At 48.2% G+C, this 13,659-nt stretch overlaps 1 protein-coding gene across 1 annotated transcript; it reads right to left on the bottom strand.

Annotated features, from left to right (window-relative positions):
• Nucleotides 1–10,559: 10,559 nt before the first annotated feature.
• LOC141213284 (microtubule-associated serine/threonine-protein kinase 3-like) lies at nucleotides 10,560–11,605 on the bottom strand (the record flags this gene model as incomplete). Its single annotated transcript, XM_073665173.1, has 4 exons — nucleotides 11,479–11,605; nucleotides 11,122–11,287; nucleotides 10,907–11,005; nucleotides 10,560–10,682 (listed from the first exon to the last, which is right to left on the bottom strand). Coding segments are annotated over exons 1-4 (457 nt in total), but the record flags the coding sequence as incomplete, so codon positions are not given.
• Between the last annotated feature and the right edge of the window lie 2,054 nt (nucleotides 11,606–13,659).

The following is a 13,659-nucleotide window of genomic DNA, read 5'->3' as shown; positions in this document are numbered from 1 at the left end:
TGGGGTCTTCCTGGGTATCCTACCATACAGTCCCTTTTCATTCAGACGCCGACGGATAGTACGGGTTGACACTGTTGTACCCTCGGACTGCAGGGCAGCTTGAACTTGTTTGGATGTTAGTCGAGGTTCTTTATCCACCATCCGCACAATCTTGCGTTGAAATCTCTTGTCAATTTTTCTTTTCCGTCCACATCTAGATAGGTTAGCCACAGTGCCATGGGCTTTAAACTTCTTGATGACACTGCGCACGGAAGACACAGGAACATTCAGGTCTTTGGGGATGGACTTGTAGCCTTGAGATTGCTCATGCTTCCTCACAATTTGGTTTCTCAAGTCCTCAGACAGCTCTTTTGTCTTCTTTCTTTTCTCCATGCTCAATGTGGTACACACAAGGACACAGGACAGAGGCTGAGTCAACTTTACTCTGTTAGAACCCTCCTGTTAGTTTTTGCTATCTTGTGTTTTGCGGTCACGTGACTAGCTGCCTATATATTCCAGCTCCGCCCTTCTGGCTTTGCTGGACTTCATTGTTTTTTGCCTGTCTCTCTAGCCAGGTGCTTCGGTGCCTATCTCTTTCTAGTTTGCTTGGTCCTCTGGACCTCTAGTACTTTTTGTTCAGTTTGTATTTTTGCTCTGCAACAACTTCTGTTAGGAGGTGTCCATTTTTTGTCCCAGTCCTTAGTTCTTTTAGGGACCCCTCCCTTTATTCTATAGGTCTCTGTTCAGACTAGCCGAGGACGAAGGCGGGTCTGTTCACAAGGAACAGGCTGCCCGCAACATCGTAGGGATTCAGCTTAGTCTTACTGTAGGGACAGCTTTTCCCTTTCTTTCCTTAGTTTATGTTGCAGATCATAAAATAATCCATGTTAACTGGCTGCAAGTGTGATTTAGTTATTGCCAATTGTATCCAATTTGGCTTTAGGACAATTCTTTTTGTGTTTTTTCATTGAAGACAAATTAAATGAAGAAAATAAGACCAAAGAATTTGTGATTGCAATCATTTTCAGGAAGAAACTGAGTATTATCTGACAGAATTGCAGGGGTGCCAATACTTTTGGCCACCACTGTATAGGAGCTGAGTACAGGCAGCTGCCGGGGCCCCTGATACCATTACTATGTGGCCCTTACACCTGATATATAGGAGCTGAGTACAGGCGGCTGCTGGGGCCCCTGATACCATTACTATGTGGCCCTTACACCTGATATATAGGAGCTGAGTACAGGCGGCTGCCGGGGCCCCTGATACCATTACTATGTGGCCCTTTCACCTGATATATAGGAGCTGAGTACAGGCGGCTGCTGGGGCCCCTGATACCATTACTATGTGGCCCTTTCACCTGATATATAGGAGCTGAGTACAGGCGGCTGCTGGGGCCCCTGATACCATTACTATGTGGCCCTTTCACCTGATATATAGGAGCTGAGTACAGGCGGCTGCTGGGGCCCCTGATACCATTACTATGTGGCCCTTACACCTGATATATAGGAGCTGAGTACAGGCGGCTGCTGGGGCCCCTGATACCATTACTATGTGGCCCTTACACCTGATATATAGGAGCTGAGTACAGGCGGCTGCTGGGCCCTTGATACCATTACTATGTGGCCCTTACCCCTGATATATAGGAGCTGAGTACAGGCGGCTGCTGGGGCCCCTGATACCATTACTATGTGGCCCTTACCCCTGATATATAGGGGCTGAGTACAGGCGGCTGCTGGGGCCCCTGATACCATAACTATGTGGCCCTTACACCTGATATATAGGAGCTGAGTACAGGTGGCTGCTGGGGCCCCTGATACCATTACTATGTGGCCCTTACACCTGATATATAGGAGCTGAGTACAGGCGGCTGCTGGGGCCCCTGATACCATTACTATGTGGCCCTTACACCTGATATATAGGAGCTGAGTACAGGCGGCTGCTGGGCCCTTGATACCATTACTATGTGGCCCTTACCCCTGATATATAGGAGCTGAGTACAGGCGACTGCTGGGGCCCCTGATACCATTACTATGTGGCCCTTACCCCTGATATATAGGGGCTGAGTACAGGCGGCTGCTGGGGCCCCTGATACCATTACTATGTGGCCCTTACACCTGATATATAGGAGCTGAGTACAGGCGGCTGCCGGGGCCCCTGATACCATTACTATGTGGCCCTTACACCTGATATATAGGAGCTGAGTACAGGCGGCTGCCGGGGCCCCTGATACCATTACTATGTGGCCCTTACACCTGATATATAGGAGCTGAGTACAGGCGGCTGCTGGGGCCCCTGATACCATTACTATGTGGCCCTTACCCCTGATATATAGGGGCTGAGTACAGGCGGCTGCCGGGGCCCCTGATACCATTACTATGTGGCCCTTACCCCTGATATATAGGGGCTGAGTACAGGCGGCTGCTGGGGCCCATGATACCATTACTATGTGGCCCTTACACCTGATATATAAGGGCTGAGTACAGGCGGCTGCTGGGCCCTTGATACCATTACTATGTGGCCCTTACACCTGATATATAGGAGCTGAGTACAGGCGGCTGCTGGGCCCTTGATACCATTACTATGTGGCCCTTACACCTGATATATAGGAGCTGAGTACAGGCGGCTGCCGGGGCCCCTGATACCATTACACTGGTGCCTTGTTATTAGGTCAATTCCATTATAAAACATTGTATCCGTCATTGTTGAGCTCTGCTGGGACTCTGTATCCCGCCTGCATTGCATAATGGGGCCCCTGAATACTCTGCACATAAGGGCCCATAGCTCTAATTATGTTGTTTGCAATAGTCGCCCTCCTGCCACCCTGTAATATCGGGTCCCTGCCTGGTGTGCCCCCTATGACTTAATGTCCCCCTGTACGACAGAGGGCACATTCACTCTGTCTGGACCATTATAGTCTATGGCCACGTCAGATCATATGCCCGAATCCCGTTCAGGTAAAGGCTGCAGCCACCGCAGCCATGCTGCCTTCAGTGCCCCACTCCTCCGCCACTGCCGTTCCCCCCACCACCCAGAGCCACAGTATATATATATATATATATATATATATATATATATACACACTACTCAAAAAATAAAGGGAACCCTTAAACAACAGAATATAACTCCAAGTAAATCAAGCTTCTGTGAAATCAAACTGTCCACTTAGGAAGCAACACTGATTGACAATCAATTTCACATGCTGTTGTGCAAATGGAATAGACAATAGATGGAAATTATTGGCAATTATCAAAACACTCTCAATAAAGGAGTGGTTCTGCAGGTGGGGACCACAGACCACATCACAGTACCAATGCTTTCTGACTGATGTTTTGGTCACTTTTGAATGTTGGTTGTGCTTTCACACTCGTGGTAGCTTGAGATGGACTCTACAACCCACAGAAGTTGCTCAGGTAGTGCAGCTCTTCCAGGATGGCACATCAATGCGAGCTGTGGAAAGAAGGTTTGCTGTGTCTGTCAGCGTAGTGTCCAGAGGCTGGAGGCGCTACCAGAAGACAGGCCAGTACACCAGGAGACGTGGAGGGAGCCGTAGGAGGGCAACAACCCAGCAGCAGGACCGCTACCTCCGCCTTTGTGCAAGGAGGAACAGGAGGATCACTGCCAAAGCCCTGCAAAATGACCTCCAGCTGACCACAAATGTGGATGTGTCTGCAAAAACGGTTAGAAACCAACTCCATAAGGGTGGTATGAGGGCCCGACGTCCACAGATGGGGGTTGTACTCACAGCCCAACACCGTGCAGGACGCTTGGCATTTGCCACAGAACACCAGGATTGGCAAAGTGGCAACTGGCGCCCTGTGCTCTTCACAGATGAAAGCAGGTTCACACTGAGCACATGTGACAGACGTGACAGAGTCTGGAGACACCGTGGAGAACGATCTGCTGCCTGCAACATCCTTCAGCATGACCGGTTTGGCAGTGGGTGAGTATTGGTGTGGGGTGGCATTTCTTTGGAGGGCCGCACAGCCCTCCATGTGCTCGTCAGAGGTAGCCTGACTGCCATTAAGTACTGAGATGAGATCCTCAGACCCCTTGTGAGACCATATGCTGGTGCGGTTGGCCCTGGGTTCCTCCTAATGCAGGACAATGCCAGACCTCATGTGGCTGGAGTGTGTCAGCAGTTCCTGCAAGATGAAGGCATTGAAGTTATGGACTGGCCCGCCCGTTCCCCAGACCTGAATCCGATTGAGCACATCTGGGACATCATGTCTTGCTCCCTGGGACCCGTTCAAGCTCCGGAAGGGAGCGAAACGGCCATCGTCCTCTCTCTCACTCCCCCGCAAACCCTTAGGGGTCTCCATCCTATGCCACCAGACAACATGTACTGTTAGTACTAATAAAGGACATCTTCGGAACTTTTGTTGAGTGCTACCTTTATTTTTGCTTCTGCATTACTAGACTGTTTACTTGGACATGCACCACCATGTATCCGGGAGTTTCATTTCATTGAATGAGAGGTGTATTTAAAGCAGAGGTGGTGCCGGATTTCTTCTCTTTTATTGCTCATTTGACATGTCTTGCTCCATGCACCAATGTCACGTTGCACCACAGACTGTCCAGGAGTTGGCGGATGCTTTAGTCCAGGTCTGGCAGGAGATCCCACAGGAGACCATCCGCAACCTCATCAGGAGCATGCCCAGGCGTTGTAGGGAGGTCATACAGGCACGTGGAGGCCACACACAATACTCAGCCTCATCAGGAGCATGCCCAGGCGTTGTAGGGAGGTCATACAGGCACGTGGAGGCCACACACAATACTGAGCCTCATCAGGAGCATGCCCAGGCGTTGTAGGGAGGTCATACAAGCACGTGGAGGCCACACACAATACTCAGCCTCATCAGGAGCATGCCCAGGCGTTGTAGGGAGGTCATACAGGCACGTGGAGGCCACACACAATACTCAGCCTCATCAGGAGCATGCCCAGGCGTTGTAGGGAGGTCATACAGGCACGTGGAGGCCACACACAATACTCAGCCTCATCAGGAGCATGCCCAGGCGTTGTAGGGAGGTCATACAGGCACGTGGAGGCCACACACAATACTCAGCATCATCAGGAGCATGCCCAGGCGTTGTAGGGAGGTCATACAGGCACGTGGAGGCCACACACAATACTCAGCCTCATCAGGAGCATGCCCAGGCGTTGTAGGGAGGTCATACAGGCACGTGGAGGCCACACACAATACTGAGCCTCATCAGGAGCATGCCCAGGCGTTGTAGGGAGGTCATACAGGCACGTGGAGGCCACACACAATACTCAGCCTCATCAGGAGCATGCCCAGGCATTGTAGGGAGGTCATGCAGGCACGTGGAGGCCACACAAAATACTGAGACTCATTTTGACTTTTTTTAAGGATATTACATCAAAGTTGGATCAGCCTGTAGTGTGTTTTTCCACTTTAATTTTGGGGGTGACTCCAAATCCAGGCCTCCATTGGTTAATAAATTTGATTTCCATTGATGATTTTTGTGTGATTTTGTTGTCAGAACAAAGTATTCAATGAGAATATTTCATTCATTCAGATCTAGGATGTGTTATTTGATTGTTCCCTTTATTTTTTTGAGCAGTGTATATATAAATATACCAGGATGGGGGATATTAACAGAATTGGGGGACATTACCCCTATAACAGTGTAAGCAGCAGACCCCCTCCCCCTTAACAGGGCATAATGACCACATTTTTTGCTTACATTTTTTTTCTATTTACCTACTCTAAAACCTAGGTACGTCTTATGGTCCGGTGCGTCTTATAGTCCGAAAAATTCAGTATATGCATTCAGTATATATATACTACTAGCTATTGAACCCGTTCTACGCCCGGGTGGACAGCATTTTTATTGGTATATGGTCTCCCATGCTGGTATGTGCTGCCCCCCTCCTTGTATTTGTGCTGTCCCCATCCTGTCCCCACCATCCAATCCTGGTATGCGTGGTACACCTCACCCCCAATCCTGGTATGCTTGACACCCCTCACCCCCAATCCTGGTATGCGTGGCACCCCTCACCCCCAATCCTGGTATGCGTGGCACCCCTTACGCCCTATCCTGGTATGCGTGGCACCCCTCATCCCCAATCCTGGTATACGTGGCACCCCTCATCCCTATCCTGGTATGCGTGGCACCCCTCATCCCTATCCTGGTATGTATGGTACCCCTCATCACTATCCTGGTGTGTATGGTATCCCTCATCCTGGTATGCATGGTACGCCATCCCTCATCCCGGTATGCATGGCACTCCATCCCTCATCCCCAATCCCGGTATGCGTGGCACCCCTCATCCCCAATCCCGGCATGCGTGGCACCCCTCATCCCCAATCCCGGCATGCGTGGCACCCCTCATCCCCAATCCCGGCATGCGTGGCACCCCTCATCCCCAATCCCGGCATGAGTGGCACCCCTCATCCCAATCCTTGTATGTGTGGCACCCCCCCTCATCCCCAATCCCGGTATGCGTGGCACCCCTCATCCCCAATCCCGGTATGCATGGCACCCCTCATCCCCAATCCCGGTATGTGTGGCACCCCTCATCCCCAATCCCGGTATGCGTGGCACCCCTCATCCCCAATCCCGGTATGCGTGTCATCCCTCACCCCCAATCCCGGTATGCATGGCACCCCTCACCCCCCAATCCCGGTATGCGTGGCACCCCTCATCCCCAATCCCGGTATGCGTGGCACCCCTCATCCCCCAATACCAATATGCGTGGCAACCCTCATCCCCAATCCCAGTATGCGTGGCACCCCTCATCCCCAATCCCGGTATGCATGGCACCCCTCATCCCCAATCCCGGTATGCGTGGCACCCCTCACCCTCAATCCTGGTATGCATGGTCCCCTCACCCCCCAATCCTGGTATGCGTGTTACCCCTCACCCCCCAATCCTGTTATGCGTGTTACCCCTCACCCCCCAATCCTGGTATACGTGGCACCCCTCACTCCCCAATCCTGGTATGCGTGGCACCCCTAACCCCCCAAATCCTGGTATGCGTGGTACCCCTCACCGCCCAATCCTGGTATGTGTGGCACTCCTCACCCCCCAATCCTGGTATGTGTGGCACCCCTCACCGCCCAATGTTGGTATGCGTGGTACCCCTCACCCCCAATCGTGGTATGTGTGTTACCCCTCACCCCCCAAATCCTAGTATGCGTGGTACACCTCACCCCACAATCCTGGTATGTGTGGTACCCCTCACCCCCAATCTTGGTATGCGTGGTACCCCTCACCCCCAATCCTGGTATGTGTGGTACCCCTCACCTCCCAATCCTGGTATATGTGGTACCCCTCACCCCCCAATCCTGATATATGCATGGTCCCCTCACCCCACAATCCTGTTATGTGTGGCCCCCTCATCCCTTTCACACTGTACACACATACACAAAAAAAAACAGTTATACTCACCTTTCTTCTCTCTACTCCAGCACTGCTGCGTCCTCTTCTGCCGGAGGCCGAGGGAGAAGTGCGGCGCTGGAGCACCGCGCTGTCCGGCGCCATTTTTCTGAAGACACACTGTAAATGTGTCTTCAGTAAAATGGCGCCGGATAGCGCAATGCGCATGCGTCGATCTGACGCCTTCACTCCGCCCCCGGTCTCCAGCGAAGAGAGGCGCCGCGACAACGCTCCTCCCGGTCAGGTAAGTATGTAAGTATGGCGCCGGAGATCGCGGTATGCGTTCAGTGTCTACGCATCCCGCGATCTCCGGCGCCATACACCTCCTCTTACCTGTAACGGCTGGATGCCTGCTTCTCTCTGGAGCCAGGCTGCGCATCACACATGCGCAGTCTATCGAAGCTTCAGACAGAGACACGCATGCCGCCTTATATATACGATGGTAGATCGGCCCACTCAGTTGCACACAGAAGTAGCCACCGGAGCACTGTCTCCTTAAGTCTCTCACTGGTTTATTTGAAGATGCTGCATAAGCCAGTGAAGAGTTAGCAAAAATAAATACGTGCTTTCTGACCTAAGGAAAAACAAAACATAACATACAGCCGTGTTGCTGTGGGGATCTGCCTGCTCAGGAGAACAACCATCCACTAGTTCAGCTTTTCCTTCTCAGGACACAAAGCGCTGGAGTTCCTCTCTACAGCCCTACTGAACACTGAATGCCTTAGAAGGCCGTCTATATATATCCTAGTCCTCACCCAGGGGTGGAGATATGATGAATGACCTCCCAACCCGTTCTATGGTCATTCACAAAAACCCAGCCCTTAAAATGGCCGATTAATCCCTCTCAACACATAGTGTGCTGGTGTAAAACTTATGGGTTTCAAATCACTGAAGCTAATAGCCTCAGTGAAACATACCTCCCCTCCAGCACTTTGCCAGTGACTTTGTCACCATGTATATATAATCAGCATACTGTATATATACTATAAGCATACTGTATATATCCTTTTAAAAGCAGAAGTGTTAATAAATTATTTTTATCAGTTAACAAAATGCAGAGTAAAGTTTGATGGATGAACCAAGATCTCAGTAATAATAATTGTATTTTTTTTTTATTAATAATAGAATAGAAGGGAGGGACAAAACCAGGAACAGAATCAGTAGGCAAACTTATAATCAGGAAAACAGCCGGGGTCAGATACCAGGTGATCAGTAACCGCCACGTCTGCGAGCAGTATGAATACCGTGGAGCCTGGTGACAGAGGTGATACTGAGATTGTCCCGGCAGAGATGTAACAGTCAGAAGGCCACCGGTAGATGGTGAAGGTCCTTCTGTACAGCTCCAGCAGTGATGGTGGATCTGCTGGACTTCAGGGAGCTGGATGCGGAGGTTTACCGTCTTTTAGATGTCTCTAGGGGAACGGTGACAACACGCAAATACGCGAGCAGCCCTGGATAATCCACGCCGGCAGGATGATAAGATCCGGCGGAAGATGGAACCTATGAGAAGAGAAGGAAATATAATGTAAGTGATGGGACTCCATATGACATGATACTACTGTGCGGTCACTGTGGCCGGACGCAGAGGAATCTCATCACACAGAGGTCAGGGATCATCGTCAGCCATCATACATGTGACAATCCCATCTCCGACAGATGACATCTGCTCCACATGAATTATTCTCACTGACGACATCACACAACATGGAGATGACTCTCACACTTACCTCGTCTCTTTTTCCCCTTTTTCCCATTTTCTGATTTTTCGTCATCAGCTGGAAATTCTGATCAGAAAGAAGAAAAAACAACAACTCACTAAAGACATATTGTTATGGGATCTGCTTTGTATCGCTCCTGTATATAGTATATAGATTGTTCTAGTCCTGTCCCCTATAGTCCTGACAATCTGGTATTACACAATAGGGCAGAATAAGTCCTATATACCGGACATGACCTCATATGAGGGGCATTAGATGTGTCACTAATATGGAGCAGTGAGCGCCCTGTGTGCCGCCATGTGGTGCATCCCTAATGAGCGATATTCTACTATAGGAGACGATGTCTCATTATGATGACAGAGGTTACTGGATGCAACAATGTATCATAGAATCCATGATAATACTGTACAAAGTTACAGAAATGGAGACACAGTATGGGCCCATGGGCAAAGTAATTGGGATCCATGGAACATAGATAACATAGGAGACCTATTACAGAAAAACCATGTGGAAATATTTCACCGTTGATGATAACATTCACATTGTTTGTGCTATAGACATGTACATACCTGACAATGGGGACGAGGACGGCAAGCTGGTTATAGCATCGTCTCTAGCAGATTCAGGAGAAGATCCTTTCTGCCTGTTAGGAAGAAGAAAAACGTGTCAATCACAAGTAAATTCAGTATAAATGGGATTGTCTCACTAGAAGAACCCTGACTATAAGGCCTAATAGGACATATGAAAGTCATAGTGGGGAAGTCTCCTGCTCAAAACTACCTTCTATGGAGCAGAGCGGAAAACAACTACCAATAATGGCCAGCAGGTAATACTACATCTGTCCCACAATGTGGGCAATACTAACAATGCCTGACCGGCAGCAATTATGGGCTGTTATCTCCAGCGGATTCTGAAGCCAAAAGCGCAATGACCGCTGATCATGTGGCGGTGGATGCTGCATTCGATATGATGGTATTTATGTCCTATATTTGGTGTTGTGCACATATATTAGTCTGGAGCTCCCAGTAATGACTCCACAATCTACTCACATTTCTGAGATGTTTCTGCTGGATGCCGGGGTACACTCTGGAGGGGACTTGATAACGGTGGTACAGAGCTAAATAAGGACAAAAATAAGATATGAAATTCTATTTTTTACTTTTAGAGGTCTTTTTATGTATTCTGGATTTATTGATCACTTACTTTAGAAAGCCTTTTAGAGGATGTTGTAAAATTTTGGAAGAAAAGGCTCTCATTATCCTCACTTGTGTCCTCCTCCTCTGAGACAATAGGCTTGTCTGTATCAGCGTGATCTACAATACATAGGTAATGAAGTGTTATTAGTGGTTGTCAGTATAACACAGTCACCATTTATCGCTACTATTAATGGGAACCGATTGTCACATATTATGGAAGATGAGACAAACAGCCGCTTAGTCTAGATGATGTCTTCTACTTACTGATAAATAAGCTGGTGTCCATATCTGACACAAGCCGAGGAATGTACTCTGGCTTCTGACTTAGAAGGTTTTCAAATTCTAAGTCACTCAGGAATGGATAACTCTTGATCTCAAATGCTCCTCCTGGAAAAAGAAAAACAAAAGTGATGCGGACATTGCTAGAGGCTGCTCCATATCTGAACAGTATATCTTAAGTAATGACAAAACCGAAGGAAACAAACTAAAAGTTATATTATGGAGAACTAGAAATAGGCAAGCAGATAGAGGAGTGCTGATCCACATGGACAGGAGCGATGAGTCCTCGTTGTAAAAAGTGAATATTAATGCTAATACAGTATATCAGTTACCTGTCCCAAGTCTTTGTGCAGGATTTGTTCTGAGCAGGTCATTAATGAGGTCCTGAGCATCGGGGGGAGGAGAGCGATCCCAATCCCAAATTATGTCTCCTGTTATATAGAAAATTACAGAAAATAAAACCTCTGTTTTGGACTGTAAGATAAAGTAGAGGAAATAACTAAATTCATGTAACCAGTCAAAGCAATGATCGGATTATTCTACTTACCAGTGACAATATTTTTATAGAGCTCAGATAGGGAATCCCCATGAAATGGTACATATCCCACCAGAAACTCATGCAGGATGATCCCCATTGACCACCAGTCCGCAGGTCTTCCATAGCCTTTCTTCAGGATGATTTCTGGGGCCATGTAGAGCGGGGTGCCACAGTCCTGGAAACCAACAGAAGATAAAGATAAGAATCAATGAAATTATTATTATGACAAGTTCTCTACATAAAAAGCCAATGACAGAAGATAAAATATCAGTGGAAAAGTTCTCTAGAAATGAAGAACGTAGAGAAGAGACAATAGTGTGATGAGATTTGTAAAGAACCATCTAAGTTCCTGTAAGTGATGCCAACCTCATGGTCCTGGAACTCTCTGGCGATGTCCTCCAATGATTCCCTGTGGGTGTTGGTTTCTGGTATCATGACACCAACTTTTGAAATCCCAAAATCGGCGACTTTAATGTGTCCAGCCGGTGTAATCAGGAGGCTGTGAAAGAGAAGATGGTTTTAGTCTCACAGGCTGTGTGGTAATAAATAACTTCCCCCCTTTATTATACTACAGGGGGCACTTACTTCTCTGGTTTCAGGTCTCTATGCAACACACCATAGCTGTGCAGGTATTCCACAGCAAGTATCGCTTCTGCAAAGTACAGGCGGGCCAAGGGGACAGATAAAGGACCCTTGGTGCTTAGGAGGGTCCCACAGTCTCCACCTATAGAAGAAAGGAAATATGAGCGGTGAGGGGTTTATACAGCAGATCACCACGATGGATCATGAGAAGTGAGCGGAGACATTGGGGCAGGAGAGAATATATACAGATATAATGTATAGAGCACAGAATATTAGTCTGAGGTCATGGTGAGATGTCGTCCATGTCACTAATAGAGTGATGTCTCATCTCGTCTACAGCTGGCGATACTGACGTGCTCAGTGCGGACATACAGGGAGATCACACACATCAATGACTTTCCATAATATCTATAGTAAATGCTCTGCGGGGATGTAACCGTCCACGGGGACAAGGCCTAATGATATGAGCGGTGATAAGATGTCAGCAGACATGGGCTGAATATAATACATGTACATGTCCTACCTCCTACATACTCCATGACCATACACAGGTGAGATCTAGTAGGGAAGGAGCAGAGCATGGAGGTCACAAAGGGACAGTCAGCGAATGTCAGGATGTCCCTCTCCAGATAGGCCCCTTCCACATGTTTTGGAGTATCCAGGTCCCGCTTGGAAATTTTCTTCATAGCGAAGATCTTCTGTGAGTCTTTATGGTGAACTAAGTGGACGGACCTGGAGAGAAGAAGAAACCATGGTTTATAGTGAATCCTTATTAACAGTCCTTCTATAGAAGTCATTATATGATCTTCTGTTCTAATGTTTAATACCAGAAGTCCGACCATTACTGGAAATCCACATCTAGAAATACATGAAATAATACTACATAGACCATCTATGGGAGGGTCTGCACAATGCCACGTCTGCCAGACCCTCACCCAGGTCACATTATCATCTATGGGAAGTCTGCACAATGCCACGTCTGCCAGACCCTCACCCAGGTCACATTATTACCTGTGGGAAGTCTGCACAATGCCACGTCTGCCGGACACCCACTTAGGTCACATTATCACCTGTGGGAGGTCTGCACAATGCCAAGTCTGCCAGACCCTCACCCAGGTCACATTATCACCTGTGGGAGGTCTGCAAAATGCCACATCTTCCACACCCTCACCCAGGTCACATTGTCACCTATGGATGTCTGCACAATGCTACGCCTGCCATACCCTCACCTAGGTCACATTATCACCTATGGGAAGTCTGCACAATGCCACGTCTGCCGGACCCTCACCCAGGTCACATTATCACCTTTCACCTCAGATCATGTCCCTATGATAACACTGAATGGCAGAGCACAGAGGCTGAAGCATTGTCATAGGGAACCCTGAGAAATGTGGCTTATGCCAACTGAAATCTCACCCAAAAGATCCGCTGCTGATCAGCTTAGATGTTTCGTAGTCGCTCATACGCGGCTTTCTCGCCGGGATCAATGATTCCATCAAGTCCTAGAAAAGAAGAAGAAGAAGAAATGATATTAAGATCTAGAAGCTGCTGGAGAAAATCTCCAGATGCAGAAACGTCTCCTCCTATATTATGTCCCAGCTGATGTCACTGATCCGATAGGTGAGCAGAAACCTGCTGACGGATTCCCTATAATATAAACGCTATTATCTAATGCAATAGTGTCATCTCCTCTAATAATAGAGGCGCCCCCTGGTTATATGGGGGATAATACTGGACGGGTCATTTACACCCCGTGATCTGGTGATACACCGACATCTCCCTCTATAATACTTACACCGGCAGGTTCTTGGATCTCCGGGATCTCTAAGATTACACTGTCAGGATCCAACAGCTCAGTTGTTTCTAAAATAGTGATAAAATGATGAAGAAATAAAATGTATTAGAGGATATTAATCCTACAGACATAATACAGCAATATAATGGAGAAATGACTATTCTGTATGG

This window comes from Phyllobates terribilis, unplaced genomic scaffold, assembly GCF_046119375.1.
Source record: "Phyllobates terribilis strain yellow unplaced genomic scaffold, ASM4611937v1 Scaffold_192__1_contigs__length_3615891, whole genome shotgun sequence".
NCBI lineage: Eukaryota > Metazoa > Chordata > Amphibia > Anura > Dendrobatidae > Phyllobates > Phyllobates terribilis.
Note: the sequence above shows the minus strand (reverse complement) of the source record. Positions and strands in the feature narration are given on the sequence as shown.